The following is a 12034-nucleotide window of genomic DNA, read 5'->3' as shown; positions in this document are numbered from 1 at the left end:
TCTAGTTAATACGCACAGGATTATTCCAGTAGCTATCTGCTGTCACCACACATCTGTACACAAAACACTAAAGTACTAAAGATGTGAACAGGAATTTCTAGCTCCAGCAGGTTCAACTCTATTTGAAAAATAAAAGTCTTAAAAATTATGCTTTCTGGGGCCAGCGAGGTGGCGCTAGAGGTAAGGTGTCTGCCTTGCAAGCACTAGCCAAGGAAGGACCATGGTTCGATCCCCCGGCGTCCCATATGGTCCCCCCAAGCCAGGGGCAATTTCTGAGCGCTTAGCCAGGAGTAACCCCTGAACATCAAACGGGTGTGGCCTGAAAAACCAAAAATAAATAAATAAATAAATAAATAAATAAATAAATAAATAAATAATGCTTTCTTAAAATTAAAAAAAAAAAAAAAAAAAAGCTTTCGTTTGTTTTTGTGTCACACCCAAGAGTGCTTGAGGAACATAATCTGAGAGATCAAGCTTGGGTCTTCCACAGGTTTGAGTTCAGCTATGGAACTTTCTTCTCTTAAGCCGTGATTGAAGAGCGCGCACGCGCGCATGCACACACACACGTTTCAAAAATGCTGAGAAAGAAATTGGGGTGAGAGATGACACACACACACACACACACACACACACACACACACACACACACACACACACACGTTTCAAAAATGCTGAGAAAGAGGTTGGGGTGAGAGATGAACTCTTAGAGTTGCAAGCCTGGAATCTGAGGGAGCCAATTTGGTTTCCAGCACTACAGGGCAAGGCCCGGGGAGCCTTCACAATGACAACCTGAATAGCTTCACGGCATGGGCCCGAGCACTGAGCCATCTGGCCTGGCTGGCTGAGGGTTATTGGGAGTGGCCCCTGCCATCATCCCCACTCCTGATAAGCTCAGGGGACCATATGGGATGGCAGGGATTGTATCTGAGTTGGCTAAATGCCACTCCGCTGTCCTCCCCACTCTCCAAATAAAAGGTGGTCTCAGCTTCATTTTTTTTTTGGTTTTTGGGCCACACCCAGTAACGCTCAGGAGTTACTCCTGGCTATGTGCTCAGAAGTTGCTCCTGGCTTGGGGGACCATATGGGACACCGGGGGATCGAACCGCGGTCCGTCCAAGGCTAGCGCAGGCAAGGCAGGCACCTTACCTTTAGCGCCACCGCCCGGCCCCCAGCTTCATTTTCTTGAGGGTGGAGGTAGCACAGCACCTGAGGCACTACTGTCTTGTATGTAGAAGAGCCAGTTCGATCCCTGGCACTGCATATGGCTCTCCCAAGTTACCACTGATGGGTCATTCCTGAGCACAAAGCCAGAAACAGTCTCCGAGTATTGCCCAAACACAACATTTTCAGGACAATCGGCCTTTCACCTTTTTATGCCTTTACTAGAAATTAGAATTCCAAATCATTTCTCTATTATCTATTTTAACAAATCTAAAAAGAGAAAGAGAACATTCATTTAAAACAGAACTTTAAGGGCCGAAACGATAGTGCAGCGGTAGGGCATTTGCCTTACATGCGGCTGATCCATGACAGACCTGGGTTCGATCCCTGGCTCCCATGTGGTCCCCCAAGCCAGAAACAACTCCTGAGCGCATAGCCAGTAAACAACTGAGCGTCACCGGGTGTGGCCTCAAAACAAAACAAAACAAACAAATAAAAAAAACCCAGCAGCTTAAAATAGAACTACAGAGCAACTTAAGAGAACTTTATATTTAAATATCCCTTTAACCATAAAAAGTAACTATAGTATTAATGCTACAGGCAAAGTCAATAATTAGCTTACAATCAATACAGTTCATATTAATTACTATGGCTTAACAGATGAGAAATGAGAAAATTACAACATAAAGCATGAATTGAGAGTGCTTGAATAAAGTTCTGGAAAAGGAAACTGGTAATTCCGAAAAGGACATACTTAACCCAGACCACTCATCATCGATGTAGGGCTGGTTACGGCCAACATCCCACTGATAATCAGAAGCAGAAGACTGAGAAACGGGCTCAGCAGCAGACCCTTAAATGAACAACGAATACAGGAAAATTAAAAATGCAACTTTCCAATGATGTTTCATAACAACAATAGAGCTAAACTTCGCATGTGGAGATTGATTTTTTATTTCTCCTAAAAAGAAAAATTTAGACATTAGAGTTGAGATAAAGTAGAACTGAGGATAATCTGAGATTATGCTTGATTTAATTTTACTGACAAGAAATATTTTCTCCCCTAGTATCAATCAATCCCCTGGAGTTTGTCTTTTATAATATTATACTTTTATAATAATATACACATTTCAAAAAATGTTTTGAAAAATGTAATGTATGTAAAGTAATAAAATATAACAAAACCCCTGGCTGTCCCAAAGGGAATGCTTGTATACTGTGACTCCTGAAGGGGAGAAGGACAAAGTGTAGGCATTTGCTAGAACCGGTGGCCTGTGTGAAGCTGGAGAAACGGAGCCTCTCAGGAGAGTTGAGCCTAAGGCCAGCTCCAGGTCGAGAGCAGGTATATTGACAGAGAAAAGAATAGGGGCCGGAGTAATAGGACAAGGGGGAGTGTTTGCCTTGCAATTGGTGGACCTGGGTTCAAGCCCTAGCATCTCTCATGGCTCCCTGAGCAATGCCAGGAGTGATAGTTAAGTGTAGAACCAAGGGTAAGCTCTGAGCACTATTGGATATGGCCTAAAAACAAAACAAACAAAAAAAGGAGAAGAAAAAGAATATTGTCTTTTTTAAATGGGGAGGACACAAAATTTGGTGATGCTCATAGGGTTACACTTGGCTTGCTGCCCCTGAATCACGCCTGGCAGGCTCTGGAACCAAAATGGATATTGGGGATAGAACCTGGGCTGGCCTGCATGGCAAGAGCCCTCCCCATTGTGTTATCAATCTCTAGTCCAGACTACTATCATTTTTTAAAGGTTCTATGTTGTGATTGTTCACATTAGTGGGGACTAGCTGGCTGAGTGAGTGGATCACACCAAGAGTGATCCACTATCTAGAACTTCAATAAGATTTTGTGAGAATAATTTCACAGCTTCCAGGTCCAAACCCATCTCAATAGTGAGATATTTCAAGGGTGTGTACATATACATTTATGCCTACATACACACAGAGCACGCACTCTCTTCACACCTTCAGCACCAGCGTTCTCAGGTGTTAGATTACTTTCATACTCAATTTTGATTCAGAGCCATTGACAAAGAAATGGTCAAGAAAAAAGACTGCCTAGCCGTCTGTACTGTATACATCCACTTCTCATTCAAGTCCTTACTCACCTGTAGTTATTCACTTGGCTATAGGTGACCTTACTACCAGCCCACTAATAGAACTACTTGATGAAAACTCCCAAAGTTATGGATATTCTCACATACATGTTAGTAGCATTATTCTAAAAATTCTTTCCTGTCACTGTCTTTAGCAATTCATGATGCCCCTCTGAACACAGTAAGAGAAATGGACTGTTGCATTCACCTAAGGCAGCAAACAATGGGCTTGTGCCCCTAGAACTGCTGCACTGTTTATAAGAGCAGGGCTTAGCACTGCAATTACGCACCCCACCTTTTAAGGGGAAGATTGGGGCCATACCTGGCAATTATGCTCAGGTATAACTCTTGGCTCTGCACTCAGAAATTACTCCTGGCAGGCTCAGGGTACCATTTGGGAGGGCCCCAGGACTGAGCTCTGGTTAGTTTTGTACAAGACAAACACATGGGGCCGGGCGGTGGCGCTAGAGGTAAGGTGTCTGCCTTGCCAGCGCTAGCCTAGGACGGACCGCGGTTCGATCCCCCGGTGTCCCATATGGTCCCCCAAGCCAGGAGCAACTTCTGAGCACATAGCCAGGAAAAACCCCTGAGCATCACCGGGTGTGGCCCAAAAACCAAAAACCAAAAAAAAAAAAAGACAAACACACACCCTCCTTGCTATACTATCCTTCAGGCCCTAAGAATTACTATGTTTGGGGCCGGGCGGTGGCGCTAAAGGTAAGGTGCCTGCCTTGCCTGTGCTAGTCTTGGACGGACTGCGGTTCGATCCCCCGGTGTCCCATATGGTCCCCCAAGCCAGGAGCAACTTCTGAGCACATAGCCAGGAGTAACCCCTGAGCGTTACCGGGTGTGGCCCAAAAACCAAAAAAAAAAAAAAAAAAAAAAAAAAAAAAGAATTACTATGTTTAATATGGCCTATAACATGAACAGTTTTCACATTTTCAAATGGGTTGGAAAAAACCTGCAATATTTCAGAACTAGGGCCGGAGAGATAGCACAGTGGTAGGGCGTTTGCCTTGCAAGTGGCCGACCCAGGACGGACAGTGGTTCGAGTCCCGGCATCCCATATGGTTCCCCGTGCCTGCCAGGAGCGATTTCTGAGCAGAGAGCCAGGAGTAACCCCTGCGCGCTGCCAGGTGTGACCCAAAAACCAAAACCAAAAACTAAAAAAATAAATATTTCAGAACTAAATGCACTCATCTATCATCTATTCATCTGAGTATAAACCACCCGAATGATTTCTTGCTACCACAACAGAATTAGGTGGTTGCAAGAGAAGTAAAATGGATCATTTCAAGAGTGACCAAGTCCAAAATATTTGCCACTGGGCCTTTTACAGAAGTTTGCTGAGCCCTGCTCTAGAGGAATCAATTAGGACAGTGGGTCTGCCCGGGATTCAACTTGAACGAAGTATCTATTATACAAGTTATCTATCAAACTGCCTAATATCTTAACACTTAAATACAGCTTCTAGATGATGAATAAAATAAGTGTCCATTTACGTACTGCTGAGCTACTATAGCTTATTGGTAACTGTAATTTCTTTTTTTTCCCTTTGGTTTTTGGGCCACACCCGGTGATGCTGAGGGGTTACTCTTGGCTGTGCGCTCAGAAATCGCTCCTAGCTTGGGGGACCATATGGGACGCCAGGGGATCAGACCACGGTCTGTCCTAGGTTAGGATGTCCGCTTGTGCCCCCAACTGTGTAATTGTGTCCCCAATTGCTCCGGCCCCAACTGTGTAATTTCTAAATTCATGTGCACTCGAAGAAAAGTTATTTGTGACTTAGCCTCACCTGAAAGCCTTAGCTATAAATTCACACGATTCAGTAAACAAGTGCCAGACTGCAGCATGATGAGCAGATTCGAGCCCCGAGCAGAGACCCGTGTATTTGCACACTGCCCTGCTTTAGTCAGGCAAACTTTGACTAATGAGCTTCCTAGCTTCCTGACCCAAAGGAACAGGCAGATGAGAACTGGGGTCCTTCTTTCTCTACTTTTTGTTCAGGCCTGCCACTTAATTCACGCATCTGTTATTTATGTTGATACCTGACACTCTTATTTCAAATCGCAAGTGTTAATATGAAACAAAAGAGATTTTGGGTTAACTAAATGAAAGACTGTTTTCACATACCAGGAACAGCAGAGTTAAGTGTGAGAGATGCCAAAGCAGCAGAATTCTGTTCAGAGGAATTCACCCCCCTATCCACACTAGACCAAGCAGCTGTTAAAATAAAGAACGTCACTTGGAATCTGGATTTGCAACGCAACTTAAAAGACTGTACAGATTAACAAACTGTGATAACAATATTTGAAAAGAATCTCGGAAATAAGAATCACTGATTAGAGCAATGCTACCATTTATTCGATGTCTGTGAAATGCTGAACGAAGTTTCAAAATAACTGACAAATAGCTAGAAAAGCAGCTGAGCCTTTCCAGGAAGATAAGGCAATCTCTAAAGCCTATGTATGGCAAACTACCTTGTTGTCTACCAAATTAAGCGGTTAGTTCTGACCAGGTGTTGAGCTTGGCACTTGACGTTCACTATCGCTGATCTTCACAACTACTTAAGATGAAGTTCGTACATATTGGATAACTAAGAATCTCCAAACACATTCCATAAACCGAAAGCAGAACATTCCATATGCATTCCATAAACCAAGCAGGTCTCTGAGATTTGTAATTTTTGAACATTTAAGGAACATAAAATCATACATGATGCCGGTCATATCTGGCTCTTTGAAGGATTCATCACAAACCTAATTTCCAGTTACCTTTATCTTTCTACAAAGAAACTGATTCACTGAGGCAGAAACTAAGTGGCTGCCTAATTTGATCTGTAGCAACAGATCAAAAGTATGAAGTAATTTATGTCCTAATTATGAAAATGCTATATAGCTTTATTCTTTTTTGGAGGTTGGGAAATAGCCACTGTGCTCAGGGCTTACTTCTGGCTGCCTACTTTCATCAATCACTCAGGTGGTAATTGGGGAAATGCCACATGTGGTATTGAATTGTGGACTGAACTTGGGTCAGGGGTATGCAAAGCAAGCATTCTTCCTGCTGTACTGCCTATTCTTCCCCCAGAAAATGCTATATGACTCTTCTAAGTAAATTGCAATTATCTCTTGGAGATCTTAACATTACTTAAAATCTGTTTCTTTAATTGCAGAAACTTTTCACTGATAAAAACAAGCCTGGAAATTTAGGTATTATCTATTCTTCCAAACTAATTCTACATACTTTTTTTTTTCATTTGTTTTTTTTTTTTGCACCACTCTTGGCAATGCTCAGAGCTTACTCCTAGAGGTGCTTAGGAGACCCAAAGGAATGCTGGGGACTGAACCCAGGGTTGCTTTGGGAAAGGCAAGTGTCCTACCTGTTATAGTATCTCTCTGGTTCCCTCTACATAATTTTTGAAAACTGCAGGGGGAGGAGAGGAGAGTAAGCTTAAGAACAGTATTAGTAAATGACCTAGTATTTACTTCTTGGATTAGTCAAAATGCCAATATTAGTTAAAAACCTTTTTCTAAGTTTAAAAGGGCAGAAAAGGTTTTCCTCTTTAAACATTAAAATCACTCTCAAATAGAATAGGTTAAGGCGTAGGGAATGACAACAAAATAATATATAAAATTTTCACGCTTACTCGCTTTAAAAAGTCAATCAGGGGCCGGAGAGATAGCATGGAGGTAGGGCGTTTGCCTTGCAAGCAGAAGGATGATGGTTCGAATCCTGGCATCCCATATGGTCCCCGAGCCTGCCGGGAGTGATTTCTAACCGTAGAGCCAGGAGTGACCCCTGAGCGCTGTCGGGTGTGACCACCCCCCAAAAAAAGTTAACCAAAAAAAATTTTTACTTTTTGATTAACAAATTAGAAAATAGTAATAAAATCCTCAAACCAAAAATCCCACTAATAATCGAGCACTGGCCAAATGTTATTTTGACAGGTCTCTCAGGAACCGCCCTGGCTATATGCGGTCCTTTACCCCCATACCATTCCTCTGAGGAATCAATCCTGAAGGGAAAAAAATCTGCCTGCAAACAATTTTCCAATGGTGAAAAAGGACGAAGACACTAATTTGATAACTCTAGTTAACTTAGAATACATAATACATCATAAAGCTATTCAACAAGAGCAAGGAAAGTGAATAGCATATTAAATAGGAGGAGGACATAAACTGGTTTGTATCAAAAAAACAAACCAAAATCTCAGGCAAACAAAACCCACACCTGAAGAACAAAAAAAGACAGCTGAGGGGCTGGACAGATAGCACAACCGTACAGTGTTTGTCTTGCACACAGGCACAGAAGGCAGACCCAGGACTGATAGTCGTTAGAATTTCAGCCTCTCATATGGTTAGTCCCCTGAACCTGCCAGGAGCGATCTCTGAGCACAGAGTCAGGATGTGCCGCCAGGTGTGACCCCCCCAAAAAAACAAGACAGCTGAAAAATCCCAACCGCTGGGGCTCTTGATGAGTGGTGAGGGGGCCAATAAATTCTGCTTCTCAGCACTTTTCATTACAAACTGGACTTTCTTTTTCCTGGCACACATTCTTACGGGCATGTGCCTGAAAGCAGCTCTTGAGCAGGCGCTGTTGCCCTGCCATGTGAGGCCCATCCCCTCAATCATAAAAACAAAAACACCAGTGATGTTTCTGAATGTAGCCAGGAGTAAACCTAAACATCAATGGTGTGACCCAAAAACCAAAACCAACCCCCCAAAAAACCACCCTTCAAGCCTAATAATATACTATGTTGTGTTTTCGCTGACTAATTTGTACAACTGCTAAAATTAAGCAAGAAGCCTGGTAAACCTTGACATTACTAGCAAACCTAACCGTAAGGGTAAGATATACTAATAAACGGGACAGCATGAAGAATAAACGCTGTTACTCACCTATTTCCACACCAAGGAGCTGAAAGAGCTGATCTGTGTGGCATGACTAAATTCCTACCCAGATGTAATAAAAATTCTGAACTATTCAAAATGTAGTCAGAAATCATTCGTTCACACTCCTTACCAATGCCAGAAAATATGGAGCGGTCACTCCAACTTCTTCCCCAGTCCTTGCCGTTGGCGCTGGTGCTGCTGGCGCTGGCCTCGCCAGGGTCCGGGCCCCAGGCAGCCGGCTCGGCCTTCCTCTTGCCGGCGGAGGCAGGGGTGACTGAGTTCCACTTCTCCTCTCCTGCATTCAGCGGGCTGGAGAGTTTCAGAGACTTGTCATTCCAGCTTCCGCCGTTGACAGCAAGGTTTTCATTCAAGCTTGAAGAAACTTCAATACAGAAAAGACAGATATAAAATGGATCTGTGACTCCAAGGCGTTTCCAAATTGCCGCACGACTGCCCCGTTCCAGTTCTCCTTCACTCTCTCTCTACAGCCCCGTCAATAGCTGGAGCTTTAAAATAAAAGCAGAATTTAAAAAGTGACATCCCAAGGATGAATCATCTTAAATCTAAAAAGAAGCTTGTACCTAATATAGACTGAGTGATGTTTCCAACAACCAAATGACTTGCTCAAAGGAAGTGGGACAGAGCACAAGAGAACTCAGCACATGTTGCTGCAGTCTCTCGGGCTTAGCTACATGTGGTTTCCATACACAACCCCCTGATAGGGGCTAGAGCGATAGCGCAGCAGTGTGGCGTTTGCCTTGCACACGGCTGACGTGGGATGGACCTGGGTTCAATCCCTGGCATCCCATATGGCCCCGAGCCTGCCAGAGCCCGGAGTAATACCTGAGTACTGCTGAGTGTGGCCCCCAAACCAAAAAACTCAAAATGCTCTGATACACTATGTATGTATGAGATAGTGGCTCAATGAGATAGTGACTACAGAATAAGTGGAAAAGTATTTTTTGATTCTTAGGCCACTCTTGGTGCTATTTGCAGGGACCATCTGGAGCCAGGGATCAAACATGAGTTTTCTGCATACAAAAGATGCACTTAGCTCACTGAAGTGTGTGTGCGACTAAGCACATGTTTATATGTAAGTTTATATTATATATATATATATATATATATTTTTTTTTTTTTGGTTTTTGGGCCACACCCGGCATTGCTCAGGGGTTACTCCTGGCTGTCTGCTCAGAAATAGCTCCTGGCAGGCACGGGGGACCATACGGGACACCGGGATTCGAACCAACCACCTTTGGTCCTGGATCGGCTGCTTGCAAGGCAAACGCCGCTGTGCTATCTCGCCGCTGTGCTATCTCTCTGGGCCCTATATTATATTTAAATGTAAGTTTATATGTTCCTAGGCATTCCGAGGTATAGGAGTATGTTTGTCTCTTAAGTACAGGTATACAAATTAATTTTGTTCTGCTCAACTTCCTAATAACTGAGAATCACGGCATGAAGAAAGCTGGCACTGTTTAAGAACAAGCCTGCAGGGCCGGGCGGTGGCGCTAAAGGTAAGGTGCCTGCCTTGCCTGCGCTAGCCTTGGACGGACCGCGGTTCGATCCCCTGGTGTCCCATATGGTCCCCCAAGCCAGGAGCAACTTCTGAGCACATAGCCAGGAGTAACCCCTGAGCGTTACCGGGTGTGGCCCAAAAAAAAAAAAAAAAAAAAACCAAAAAAAAAAAAAAGAACCAGCCTGCAGGCTCAGGATGAAAGTTTAGCAGGCACGGGGCGGCTCACCTTGCACAAGACCAACCCAGGTCTGGCACCATCTATTTGGTTCCCTGAGCACAGGGGAAGTAAGCATTAAGAACCAAGGGTATATGGCCCCTTCTTCCCAAAGGAGGGGATTAGATAATATAGTGGGTAGGTTACTTGCCTTGCACATGCCGACCAAAGTTCAATCTCTATCACCCCAAGAGTGATTTAAATCCCCACACCAAACCAAAAAGAAACCCCAAGCCTGAAATGAGAAAGTGATTTTCTATGTTTGTATGTAAGATACACTATGCCCCTTAATCCAATCTTTATCATGTATTTCCTATTTGTGATGTACTATATGTGTGTGTGTGTGTATGTATGTATATCCTGAATTCAGTTCATTTATTCTAAACTGTTTAATATTACTATAAAAATGTTTTAAGTATTACAGGCTTAAGGCTTTTTACTTATTGGTAAGAAAAACTATTTTTTTTGTTTTGCTTTTGGGCCACACCTTGTGATGCGCAGGGGTTATCCTTGGCTATGCGCTCAGAAATCATTCCTGGCTTGGGGGACCATATGGGTCGCCAGGGGATTGAACCTAGATGGGCTGCGTGCAAGGCAAACGCCCTACTGCTGTGCTATTGCTCTGGCCCCAAGAAGAACCTCTTCTCTCTATCTGAGATATGCTTAAATTAAACTCAAGGCCCTCCACTGCCAAAATCTTTTTTCTCTACTGCCTTAAATGATAAAGAAACAAAATTACATGTAATTTACTATCAATAGAATAGTTTCTCTATGGGGATCAGAGGGAAATACTAGAGCATACCAATGACACGACTATCAGCGTGGGATTAATTTTTTTTTAACCTTTTATTTCTTAAAATATTTGGATTGGGGGGCCGAAGAGATAGCACTGCGATAGGGCATTTGCATTGCATGCAGTGATGGTGGTTCAAATCCCGGCATCTCATATGATCCCCCGTTCTTGCCAGGGCGATTTCTGAGCACAGAGCCAGGAGTAATCCCTCTGCACCACCGGATGTGACCAAAAAAAAAAAAAAAAAAAGCAAACAAAATATTTGGATTGGGTTAGTTCAGTTACTGAAAACAATTTTGGGGCTGGAGAGATAGCACAGTGGGCCATTTTTTTTGTGGGTTTTTTTTTTTTTTGGTTCACACCTGGCAGTGCTCAGGGGTTATTTCTGGCTCCAGGCTCAGAAATTGCTCCTGGCAGGCACAGGGGACCATATGGGGTGCCGGGATTTGAATCGATGACCTCCTGCATGAAAGGCAAACGCCTTACCTCCGTGCTATCTCTCCGGCCCCCACAGTGGGCAATTTTAAGGCTTTCTCACCTACTGTGTCAATCATGGAAGGGAAGATGTATTTAAGTTTCTATTATGATAAACCTCCCAATGAAGTTACATATACTTTACTCACCCTGAAGTATGGAATCTCCTTTTCCAGATTTAAAGTTGCTAACTTGAACATTTAGATGAGAATCACCTGGTTGAAAGAGAAATAAAATTCATTCAACACGACAAAGGTTAGCCAGCACATTAAATTTGAAATAAACAACAATATTTACTTATTTTTAAACGAAATTTTAATAATTTGTTGATTGCTCTTTTAAGTACTGAATTCTTACACTGAAGAGCTAATTTATTTCATCATAACGTTAATATTTCTCTGTCCTTAAGAAACCAAATGCTCTATTTAGCATATAAAAGAGAAGTCAACTCAAACGCCAATCAAAGCTCTGGAAAACTTTTCTGAACATATACAGTGTCTGAGGTCCTGTAATGGTGCTCAAGATTCTTTTAATGAGAAACTGGAGAACTGGGCTCTGAGATTGGATTCAACTTTGCCACCAGTACCAGCTGCTTTCAACAAGCCTGGAAACAAACATCTATGTAAGAGGAACTTTGCCAGCATTTGGGACCAGGACTTAAGGAAACATGGCAAGAGATGAGTAGGTATGTTTTAGTTTTAACAAAGCTATTATTGCCTGACACAGCAAGCACGCTGCCCAAATTCTGCACGTGCCTGTTTCAGCAGGAAGCAGACACAGGACAGGGAAGAGGGTTCAAAACACCAAAGCAAGGCTCGTGTGCAAATCATGAAATGGGTGTCAGTTATTGCTGGATCACAGCAATAAATTCCACCAAGT

General features: G+C 43.1%; 2 protein-coding genes across 2 annotated transcripts in view; one reads left to right on the top strand and one right to left on the bottom strand.

The window, feature by feature from the left end:
• Positions 1-12034, top strand: part of TP53INP1 (tumor protein p53 inducible nuclear protein 1) — a 914054-nt gene that overhangs the window by 469116 nt on the left and 432904 nt on the right. The window lies entirely within an intron of this gene.
• The window catches only part of MTDH (metadherin), a 46368-nt gene that overhangs the window by 14401 nt on the left and 19933 nt on the right, over positions 1-12034 (bottom strand). The window contains exons 7-10 of the mRNA XM_049772959.1: positions 11305-11370; positions 8286-8537; positions 5397-5486; positions 1916-2014 (exon numbers count right to left, since the gene is read on the bottom strand). Of these exons, the coding sequence (XP_049628916.1) occupies positions 1916-2014; positions 5397-5486; positions 8286-8537; positions 11305-11370 (507 nt within the window). The remainder of the gene's footprint in view (positions 1-1915; positions 2015-5396; positions 5487-8285; positions 8538-11304; positions 11371-12034) is intronic.

This window comes from Suncus etruscus, chromosome 5 (assembly GCF_024139225.1).
Source record: "Suncus etruscus isolate mSunEtr1 chromosome 5, mSunEtr1.pri.cur, whole genome shotgun sequence".
Taxonomy (NCBI): Eukaryota; Metazoa; Chordata; class Mammalia; order Eulipotyphla; family Soricidae; genus Suncus; species Suncus etruscus.
Note: the sequence above shows the minus strand (reverse complement) of the source record. Positions and strands in the feature narration are given on the sequence as shown.